The sequence below is a fragment of the Rattus norvegicus genome, chromosome 9, assembly GCF_036323735.1.
Source record: "Rattus norvegicus strain BN/NHsdMcwi chromosome 9, GRCr8, whole genome shotgun sequence".
NCBI lineage: Eukaryota > Metazoa > Chordata > Mammalia > Rodentia > Muridae > Rattus > Rattus norvegicus.
This window is the reverse complement of record NC_086027.1, coordinates 95175758-95186902: the sequence shown is the minus strand read 5'-3', so window position 1 is coordinate 95186902 and position 11145 is coordinate 95175758. Positions and strand designations below refer to the sequence as shown.

Genomic DNA, 11145 nt, shown 5'->3' with positions numbered 1-11145 from the left:
GCCCAGCCAAGCCCCACTCTGCCCACTTGGCTTCTAAGGCTCTTGGATTGCCCTGCGTGCCCTCCAGAAGAGCATCCTCTTCCCATGGTTCATCTGCTCCACACATGGTGGCTCTTTCCCCAATTGAGTCAGCGGTGCCCTATGGCTCAACCCTCTTCTCAGGCCAGCCCATCACAGCAGAAGCCTCCTCTGGTCTCTACTGCTCCCACTGTGCCCATGCTGCCCCAATTTTGGGAGACCACCCACTCCAGGATTTTGGATGTCTCCCCCTCTCAGGCCTTCCTCCTCTTACCTGGACTGCCCTCGCTCGATACGTTAGTGGGTATCTGGCATGGTGGTGCAGTGGGTATCCTCACTGGTGGCTGTGGTAGATATCTGGGGTGCCTCTGCCTGGCACCAGCTCCCTGTCTTACCGTGCCTCTAGTGCGTTGTGCTCCAGCTTCCTGTGGGTTGTCATCCCAGGCCCACTGAGGTCCTTGCCAGGGCTCTTTGCTAAGTAGGCCTGTGGAGGGTGTCAGCCTTTCTCCCCAGGAGGGCAGGTTACAAGCTCCTGCCTTAACTCCCTCATCCATGCTGGGCCCAAAGCCTGCTCCATCTTCCCCTGGGAACATGTTCATTGCCTGCTTTTCGAGACCCCAGTCATAGAGTGAGATTGTGTCTCTTTCTTCCATGTGGACCTGAAGGGCCCCTGAGGAAAAGCCAGTGACCTGCTCTGTGCCCTATGCCTCAGCCCAGTGGCAGGCAGGTGTCTTGGACAGCTGAATGAATGAGCACTTCTTTTGATGAGGTTTTGTTTCTTGTCATCTCTTTTGCCAACAGTGCCCTTAGTGTGCGGTGCCAACTGCCACCTGAGAGGTGTATGGACACAAGTTCATCAATGCACTCATCAGTGCTGAGTGAATAAACAGGAAGAGAAGTGATTCAGCTTTTGTGCTGTGGGAAGATAGATGACAGAGTCACTGGGAGGCAACAGAAGAGGACAGAAGGGTCTAGTCCTGGCCAGGTGCAGACTGGCTGCAACCCCTCAAAGGGAGAACTGAGACTTCCATTTGTCAGATAGGTTGGGGCAACCCAGGACTGCCATGGTCTCAGGAGTTCTCAGTGATATGATGTCTAATCTGAGGTGAAGCAAGCCTGTTGTACAAGCTTCTAGTCCAGCACCTGCTCTCTAAGCAAGTCCAGGCTGCAAAAATTGTCCTTACTGACCGGTCAGCTGCTCCTCATGGGGGTTAGGGAGGTGGTGTCTCAGCCCCTTCTGTGTCTTGAGAGAACCGAGTACTCAGCACAGCTTCCTTAAGGGTTCTGTGGGAGGCAGTGAGAGGAGGGAATGGAAGCCCGGGCTTGGCAGACCAGAGAAGCTGCTGCTTCTCAGATTTGAGGGATGGGCTGTCAGGCTGGAGATCCAGGACTAGGAAGGTATCAGACTCTTCTTTACCCAGTTACTGGACCACTATCCCTCACTAATCTGTTGGTCTAGGAAAGAGAGCAGAAAGGAAATCCTAGGCGTGGGAGGATGGGCAGCTGAAGGCTGAGGCTGACAAGGTATTGAAGAAGGCAAGGAGCCCAGGGCAGGTGGGGTGTCTTTGCTCTCATCAGACAACAGCCCATCCTAGGGCTGTGATATCCTTGCCAGTCACTCACTGCAATGAACCTGCCAGGGGACTCCACAGAATCTTTTTTGAGGAAAATCACCATAACCATATCAGATGGGTCTGTTAATCCTGCTGCCACAGGGAACAGGGCGTTGGTTGCTTTACTTTTCCTCCTAGATTCTAGTTGCTTTTGAAGCCAATTCATACTTTTCCAGTTTGGTGAAAGGAGAATAGGTTGTGTCCAGTTCCCTAAGGAAGAGGCTGCCTAATGGTCATGAGGGTAGGATTTGCTAGTACTTGGGATGCTAAGTAGGTGGCGGGGTCAGGTGGATCTGGTGTGAAGTCCTCTGGCCTTCTGGAAGGCCTCCTTCTATGCATATCCATGCTGGGTACAGGTTTGAAACTGCAGGTATCGAGGTACCTTACTCATATCTGTGAACAGGGCTGCTGGGAGTTTTGGCCTATGATATACAAGAGGCAGAGGTAGTACCCACCTCCCCACATCCCATGGGTTGGCAACAGAGGAAGGGTGGGGAGGGCTGGCCACAGCCACATGCACAGGGTGACTGGCAGCTCCCTGCTGTGCATACTAATTACATTTTTAATCAGCTAAGAAGGAGGCTGCAGCATCAATCTGCCACACATGGCTCGTGCATCACCCTGAAGCTGGCAGGAAGGTCCCGAGCTGATGACCCCAGCTCAGCTGTGAGGAGGATCCTAGGGAGCCCCTTGCCCTTGGTGCACAGGCCACCCAGCTGCCATGCTTCCCCGTGGCATCCACACAGACTGCAATTCACACTTGATTTTATTCCATGACACTGATTTGCTGAAACCCCCTGTTTCCTGGGCAGGGAAGGGCAGTGGGTCGCCTGGTAGAAGCGGGGCTGCCTGCCCAGGAGGACTGGGATTCTCTCTTCTCAGGGAAGCACTGGCCAAGCCTCAGCATTCCCTGCCCTGACCCCTAACCTTCCAGTTCATTTAAAAATTGAGCAAAAGTAAAATAAAATGAAAAAAAAATAAAAACAAACCCCTGAGTTGTTAAAAACCAAATTAAAAATCCCCTTTGGTGTCAGAAGGTCCTATTCCTAAAAGCCAGCAGGGTAGGGCAGGCACAAGCCTGGCTTGGGCTAGCATTCAGTCCTCAGGCTCCTCATCAGACTCCTTCTCCAGACCCAGGGAATGCTCCGGGCCTGGTCGCTTCAGGATAGCACTGTACTTGAGGGCTGTGGCCTCTGCCTGCAGGACCACATCCACCAGGCTGAAGATGGTGATGACCTGTAGCAGAGCCAGGAACAGGGAGAGGACAGGGCAGGTAAGGGCTTGCAACCAAAGCCAAGCTGACTACTGAGGCTCACTTACTTCCCCAAGCCTATGTTGCCTATCTGTAAATGGGAGTCATGGGGTATGGGAAGACCAGTGGCTTCAAGGCTCTATGCAGACACTTGTTATTCAGTGGCCATTCACAAGGATCAAGAGAATGGGCTGGGCTAGGCTGGGCTGGGCCAGCCTTTGGAACAAGAGGGATATAAGAAGCTTTGATTAGCTTCTCAAAAATTCTGAAGTTATGTTCAGGGGAGTGGGACAGTGCCTGTCTTTACCTATAGAGCAGTGGTTCTCAACCTGTTGTTCAAGACCCTTTGGCAAACCTCAATCTCCAAAAATATTTACATTATAATTTATAATAGCAGCAAACTTATAGTTATGAAGCTGCAATGAAAATAATTTAATGGCTGGGGAGGGGGTGTTACCACAACACGAGGAGCTGTATTAAGGGTCGCTGCATCAGAAAGGTTGAGAAGCACTGCCTTAGTGGGTGCTCCCATATAGAACCTGGCAGTCTAAGCCTCAGCTGGGGACCGTGGAATCCCACAGGAGAGCCTGTGGTCCTGGGGAGAAATGAGGGGCAGACAAGGACCTAGAGGCACATATTTGAGACAGAGGTGGGCTTAGGGACACAGTAGGGGACTGACCTGCTGTATTGGCTCCTCTTCAAGGTCATCTGGCTCCCAAACAAGAGTGAGCTCTGGCTTCTTCCCCACCTTCTGGAAGTGGTAGGACCTCAAGGCCAGTGCCTGGGGGTGTGCACACCAGAACCTCAGGCTGTGGCCTTCAGATGCTCCCTCTGCCCTGACCTATTTCTGACTGGCTGGAGGGAGACTTTGTACCCGCTACCTTACTGCAGCTGCTTGCTTGGCCAGAGACATGGGCCACCCTATCCCTGGTCCATCTCAGTCAAGTCAACTTTGGCCAAAGTAGAACCTGAAGGTGACCCAGGACCAAGGGACAATTTGGGAGGGTGGTGACTGTAGGGGAGAGAAGAGATCTGCCTAGGTGTATTCAGCTACCTGCAGGTGAGAGCCCGGTAACTACAGAGCTGACCCAGATCTGACTCCCGTCCTGCTGCATGAACCACAGGTGCCTGATGGGTTTGGCTGCACTTGGCCCTTTCCTGTTCTGCTGTTTTTATGAATTTCTCTTCCAGTGCAAGGCTCCACACTTCCCTGGTGTGTGGAAGGAGTTCAAAGCTAGGGGCAGGAACCAAGTGGTTACTTGGTGACTATAGAGCAGCTAAAATGAAGCCCCCCAAGTGACATTACAGAAGGCACCAAGAGGACTTTGAATAAATTGTCACCTAGGGAAGAAGCCAAGGCAGGACAGGCTTCACAGTGTTCAGGGCAGTGCTGGCCATCCTCTGGCTTCTCCTTCTCTATGTTTCTATAAAAACATTCCAGGTCCCTGCAATCCCGGTTTTGTTCTGAGTGCCTGGGTTTTTAGGGAAGAGTTCAGACTTGACCCTTGGCCTGAGGTCCTGTCCCAGGTGGGTCTACTTGGGGTCTGGGCTCTGGATCCTTTATTGCCACATGCCAGTGAACACTCCTGCATAGCTTATGGGTAGGGACAGCAGGGGTCTCTTTAATCCCACCATCTATGCTTGTGAAACTATCACGGGCTTTTCTGGGCCAGGGGCATATTTTCCCAACAAGGGAAATGGCAGGGAATAGAGTATGCTAAGTCCTTTAGTGTTTGGTTTTGCCTGTAGGTGCATGCCTCCCACGCACACCAGGGACACTCACGTTGCAGTAGATGCGTTTTTGTACCCCAAAGCGCAGTACCAGCACATCGAAAGCTTGGTTCAGGACACCCATCACCATGGCTTCAGACTCCAGGGGGCCGCTCTCCTGTGGGAACAATGCTCTAGCCATAGCATCCTCCCAGGGAGGGCCTGCACTGGTGCTCCATACACAGGAGGGTGGAGAAAGGGGAAGAAGAAGGGGCCAGGCTGGACACTCACTTTTACTAGAATTGAGAAGAAGAGGCCAATGCTGAGCTCCTGCACACGCTTAGAGGCCATGCGGCGGTCATTGCAGTGGTCGGCTTGCTTCTGTAGGGCATCAGGCTCCACATCTGGCTGCTCACTGTAGCCTGGGGGAGAAGGTGACCAGGGTTGCTGGTGCGGGTATTGGAGAAGGTTGTGTGTTGAGGGAAGGGCTCTGGGGCCAACTATGGTCCCAGGCTTGCAATTAGTCTTACTAAAGCTTCCATCATTTGGGCGTGGATGGACAGTGTTCAGACTTAGGGTTCTCTGTCCCTTGGCGTGTCCATGATCACAGTAATATGGTCACTTACTCTGAGAGTGGGTAACTATTGACCAGCAAAGTTCTTCCCAGGCCAGAGTCATGTCCCTTACCCAGAGCAGCAGCCAGGAGGCGGTGCACTATGACGTCAGCAAAGCGGCGGATGGGAGAGGTGAAGTGTGTGTAGAGGGGAACGTTGAGAGCATAATGCCGGAACTGCGCCTGGTCCTGCAGCATCCCAGAGCAGAAGTACAGTGCCATCTGGAGGGAGAGCGGGACTAAGCCTGGCTGGGTCTGCTGGGTGGTGAGACCCAAGCTTGGCCCATGGCAAGGTAGATATGCACCTCCCTATAAGCTTTAGGCAGCTGATCAAAGCCAGCCAGGTTCTTGGCTAGGGCCATTCTACTTAAGCGGATCTCAGCAGCTGCCGTGGAGACCCTGTTCCCACTCAGGATACATGCCAATCATGCCTAGGGTCTGCCAGGGCTCCATCCATAAGGGCAATGCTCGAACAGCTCAGAAAGCTATGCCTCTGTTGGGTATGGGATGTTGGGAGCCCTCAGGATGCTGAGTGGCCTCTAGCACTGTGGCACTAGCCACCAGGGCAGCTGTGCAAGGGCTCTTCCTCCTTAAGGCCTGTGGCTGCTGAGTCCCTACCAGGAATGATGCAGAGGAGTTGCTGTGGACCAGTTCTCCTCAGGATGGGTCTGAGCAGCCAGCCTGGGTTGAGATAATTGCAGACAGGAAAACATGGCCATGTTGGCCCAGGGCTGTGAACTGTCTTCTGGAGACACGAGCAGAAGCTGAGGAGGCTGCATATCCCTGGCCAGCACAAGAAGATGCCAATCCCAAGGGAGAACAGCCGTAGGAGCAACTCAGCCTCTGATGAGCCAACCCCATTCCCTCTGCCCTGATCTCTTCTCAGTTGACTGTCACACTTGCCACAAGTCCAAGTTCCACAGTGCTCTAGCATATGTCAGCCAAGGGGGCAGCTTGTTAGCTTGCAAGCCTGCATCTGTTTGCTTCTGAACAACTGTCCAAGGTGATGCACAGGTCTAAGAGACCTGAGGGAAAGGAACCACTGAGCTGCTGTAACCCTCAGAACAACCTAGCTGGCCTCAACCCTGCCATGGCCCTTGGAATCAGCAGCTGCTGTCTAGAAAGATGCTCACTCCTCTGAAAGCTCCAGAGTGCCTGGCCAAACGACAGCTTTCTCTGGCCACTCCATGTACATAGCCCTAGAATTCAGAGTGTAGTTTCCTGCTGGATCTTGAGCTACATCTGGAGCAAGCTGCTGGAGAAAGAGGGCATAGTCTTCGTAAGTAAGAAGTCATGTTTGTCTTTGTTTCAGTGGTGGCTCAGTTCCTGAGAAAGGCTAGGGTGAAGAGGAAAGGGGCCCAGGGTCTTTTGGTCAGTGTAGCTATCTCTGGTCAGGGCAACAATCATGGCTTCTCTGCAGTGGCTAGAGACCACTGGGGCAACCTAGCGTCCTGTTTCAGCAGCTTTCTTGGGAACCAGTCCTCACTCCTCACTTTTGTGCTGCTGTTGCTGTGCCCTGACCTGTCCCTGTCACTTGTCACTTTGTCCTTGCCATCAGAATCCTGGGGGCAGAAGCACCGTACAGGGCACAGCCTAAGGTCCTGTGTGCTCTGTCTAGGGTAGGTGGCAGGGTGGGGAACAGGCAGTGGAGATTGGGAGCAGGGAACAGGCAGCCAGGTCCCCAAATGGCCCTGATGGCTCCATTCCTAGTAGAACTAGGAGTTATCGGGAAATAAATCAGCTGTGGCTGGCTGAGGCTACCTGACTCTCATGAACAGACTGAACCTGCTGAGAGTGACTGACCCTTGAAAAATGGCCTGCCACTGCCCTGGCAAATGCTGGGGCCCACAACTGACCCCATTAGTACCTGTAGCTCCAATTGACCTGCCAATCTCCTGAGATGGCTCCCATCTCCAGGATGCTTAGGCCCTGCAGGGACTGCAGTGCAGGCTGGAGGGCTGTGACAGGCTGCTAGGAACCAGCCCATCTGCTCATCTCATAGCTGTCACTTGCTTGGGGACATGGGCCCAGGCTTAGGAAGACTGATTCTCCTGGCCAGACTGTAGCTACAGTAAAGGTAGAGACCTTTTCTCTTGCCTGGGGTCTCTAGCAGCCACAGGCCATACAGCTCTTGAGAGATGGAACATGCTTTTGAGCACATAGGATCAATTCTTCTGGAGCTCAGTGCCTGCCTGTCCCAGGTGTGACTGCAGCTTCTTTTGCCAGATAGTGTTCCTCAGTTCCTCTCTATCCAGAGCAGAGCAAGACAGCAGTGTGCTCTGTACACATGGTTCTTGCCAGCCAGAGTTATAATTACTACTGGGATCAGGGACTGTGTGACCCTCCTTACCTGCATGGGCCGGGAGTACATGTTGGTGAGCACCTCTTTCCGGGCCAGAGAGTACTTGTCATCTCCAAATGTGTTGGTCAGGCTTTTCTAGAAGTAAACCCCAGAAACCTGTATGAGATATGGTCAGGCCTGGGAACAGGCTTGAGGCTCATTACTGCTAAGTATCTGATCCCAAATTTGGGGAGGTAGAGACGGGTTCCCAGGCCATGGGCCATGTTGACCACCTGCAGGGTACAATGATCCATAGTCTGTGTCATACAATGGGCCTAAGTCTGTGCTTACCCAGTAGGCCAGCTCTTGATTAGAGGAATCCTCTGCCCACTTCACACCCACCTCCATCTTGGAACATGGGTGGGAGGTCTCCTTTTGGTGGGATGGGCAAGGACACTGGTTCTGCAGCCCTATATGCTTAGCTCTGAGAAGGGAACATGTGAAAAGCTTTCCTCTAAGAAAAACTCGCTTTCAGTTATCCTAGCTCTTAAGGATCAGTCCAGTCCTTGCCAGAGGCCATGCCAGTGCTTACACCTTGAGTAGTCTCCTTTGGTATAGACCTGATAATAGAGATTGCCCCTAGTGGAATCCATCTTCTCTACTGCAGGGAAGACCTGGGTAAACAGGGAGGGACTAAATGGGGGCAGAGAAGTCACCACCAGCCAAACTTCTTGGCTTTCATCTCTTTTCTCCAAGAAGGGCTTCCCATTACCTGCCCACCAGCACTCACATTTAGGGCCCCTGCAGAGCTGACATCCATGGGCAGCCCCATCTGGTCACAGAACTCCACCAGGTCACTGAGCATCTTCGTCTGCGGTGGGGGATGCCGGCGCAGCAGGGCCTGCTCAGGGAAGGTGCGGAAGATCTTGTGGGCCACTGCCATGTTGGCCAGGAGCATGAACTCCTCTACAAGCCTGTGGGAGATGGATAGTAACTAGAGGGACCCTGGAGGCAGGTGACACTGTCCTTGTCCCAAGCTTTTGCTCAGCTGGTTCTCTTACACCTTAGTTCTCAGTGTAAGAACCTTCCTGCGACCTGATCTAACTGGTTCTTCTAGCTCTTTCTCTTTCATCTCCAAGGTCAGGTTTTCCCAGAGTCAACTTGTCAGTAATGACTTTCACTTTGGTGATGTGTGTGGTCTCCTGTCTCATTTCTCACTGAATGGGGATGCTCTCAGGTCATGCCTGGTCCAGAGATGGTGCACAGTAAAGATCTCTGGTAAAAAGACTGGCCAGGCTTCCTCTGGGGCTCACTTGTAAGAACTAGCATTCTATTTTCCTTTGCTTCAGTGAGATTAGAATTACCGTAAGTAGCTGTACTGTAAGTAAGCACATGTGGATAAAGAGCTGAATAGGAAGATGAAAACATGTCAAGGCCCTGGTGAGAAGAAGCAGGGCCTGATGGAAGATGGAGGAAGTGCGCCAAGACTGGGAAGCCAGGCAAAGTTAGCGTCAACCAGCCCTGAAGTTCGTTACCCGTATTTCAAGCCTGGGCAGGCAGGTCTCATGCTATTCTCCCCTGACCCTTGGGGCTCCCTTGGTGAGATACGTGGATTGACAATGAAGTCTTTCAGGAAGGGAGTGTACACCCTGATACTACTGTACTCAGAATGTCCTGTGTGGAAAAGCTTGCTCCCTGGGCAGGCAAGAGCCATTAGAGACCTTGTTCAGCTTAGAGGAGACACCTCAGAGAGTTTGGCAGTATCTGAGAAAGGCTAGGATAAATCCCCCTACTGGAGGTTGATTAGTGTTGCTTGGTCAGACCTGTGATCTAGACAAGTTCTTGGAAGGAAAATCAGACATATAGAAGGGGGTGCTCCTCCTCCCAGACTGGGCCTGCTGTGAGGAAGCTTGCCTCTGCTCTGCCTGGGTGCCTATTTGCAGTGCTTTCTCTACAAAGACTAGGTAAGTGCCTTAGCAGTGAAGGCCACACCAGGTGGGGCCTGGGCACACCTGGCTCCTGTCATGGGGACCTGGGCACACCTAGCTCGTATCACAGGGTCTGGGCACACCTGGCTCCTGACAAGAGGACCTGGGCACACCTGGCTCCTGTCACAGGGTCTGGGCACACCTGGCTCCTGTCATGGGGTCTGGGCACACCTGGCTCCTGTCATGGGGTCTGGGCACACCTGGCTCCTGTCATGGGGACCTGGGCACACCTGGCTCCTATCACAGGGTCTGGGCACACCTGGCTCCTGTCATGAGGACCTGGGCACACCTGGCTCCTATCACAGGGTCTGGGCACACCTGGATCCTGTCATGGGGACCTGGGCACACCTGGCTCCTGACAAGAGGACCTGGGCACACCTGGCTCCTATCACAGGGTCTGGGCACACCTGGCTCCTGTCATGGGGTCTGGGCACACTTGGCTCCTGTCATGGACAACTAGACTCAGCTCAAGAAGAGAAGTCTTTGTGCTGCCCATTAGCCTGTAGTCAGAGCTTTTTAGGCCATTACCCTTCGTCTCAGTACCCAACCTCTTCTTGTGCTTATCAGTCAGTACCTGCCAATCACCATCACTGACCATCAAGTCTCTGAGACACAGTTTGAATTCTGGTTCTACCACAATCTTGTTGTGGTACCCCTAGTGAATCACAGACCTCTCCTATTCTTCCTTCCCAGAGTAAGATGATGCTAACATCTGATCACTGGGCTGGTGTAAAGGCAGAGGAAACATGTGTTCTGGGCCAGATATTAGGAAGGAATATCAACTAAGACACAGTGGTACTTTCCCGTCTTCCCAGCCACCATAAAAATGACGAGCACATCTGCCTCAGCCTCCAGAACTTGGGGATGCAGTCTGTTCCTGCTCAGACTGTTACACAAATGCCCAGACATTTGTGGACTTGACTACTCAACAGGCATTACTATGGGGAGTCAGGCAGGTCTCCAGGCCTTTTCTCTTTCTGCAGTCTCAATCCCTGTGGACCAGAGCACACAGTCTCTTCCTTGTAATCCCAGGGTTGAGCTAGAACTGCAGTTTATCAGTGAGGCCGGCAGGTGGCAGCAGGACCCCACACCAGGACTATGAGGATAAGTCTGGCAGGCAGGCAGAAGCGGGGCTGGGCTAATGGCTCAGGATGGGGGCCCTCCTCCATGCCCCCACCTACAGGTCAGAGACTATTTTGGGATGAGCCAGACTCCTGGTCCACAGGAACTCCTCATGAGCTCATGTAGGGAGACGAGAGGAATGGGGTGAAGGAGGGGACACTATGGGAAACAGGCGTGAGAAGACTCCAGGGAAGCAGCTTCTCCAGTGACCATGACCCTACTACTTATCTTCCCTGGACATCTGCACAGCCCCTTAAGCTGCCGAAGGCCTTGAGAAAAGAGCTGCATGTCTAACCCTGACCACAGTCTGGCATGACTCTGGTTGCATAGGCTGGCCTAGCTCAAGCACCTTGGTGTCTGCAGTTCCCATTCCCATTAGCAGTCCTTGTCCATCTGTCCATTTTCCCTCCCTCTGTCCATCTGTCTTTCCCTTCCTCTCTCCCTCTGAGTTAAGACATCAGCCCAGGAATTCTTCACAACATTTTGGCAAGAGCAAAGCATTAACTGAAAACCTGTCACCAACTAAGAGGATGGCACAGCAGTAAGTC

The 11145-nt window shown here is 52.8% G+C and overlaps 1 protein-coding gene across 7 annotated transcripts in view; it reads right to left on the bottom strand.

Moving 5' to 3' along the window:
- Nucleotides 1-2379: 2379 nt before the first annotated feature.
- The window catches only part of Dis3l2 (DIS3-like 3'-5' exoribonuclease 2), a 382468-nt gene continuing 373702 nt past the window's right edge, over nucleotides 2380-11145 (bottom strand). For 5 of the 7 annotated variants that reach the window (XM_039083980.2, XM_063267518.1, XM_039083979.2 and 2 more), the window contains 7 exons: nucleotides 8278-8461; nucleotides 7557-7643; nucleotides 5281-5428; nucleotides 4885-5015; nucleotides 4667-4771; nucleotides 3563-3664; nucleotides 2380-2867 (listed from right to left, as the gene is read on the bottom strand). In XM_039083980.2, the coding sequence (XP_038939908.1) occupies nucleotides 2727-2867; nucleotides 3563-3664; nucleotides 4667-4771; nucleotides 4885-5015; nucleotides 5281-5428; nucleotides 7557-7643; nucleotides 8278-8461 (898 nt within the window). In that variant the 3' untranslated portion in view covers nucleotides 2380-2726. The remainder of the gene's footprint in view (nucleotides 2868-3562; nucleotides 3665-4666; nucleotides 4772-4884; nucleotides 5016-5280; nucleotides 5429-7556; nucleotides 7644-8277; nucleotides 8462-11145) is intronic. The other 2 variants (NM_001109007.2, NM_001172159.1) reach the window with 1 other exon arrangement.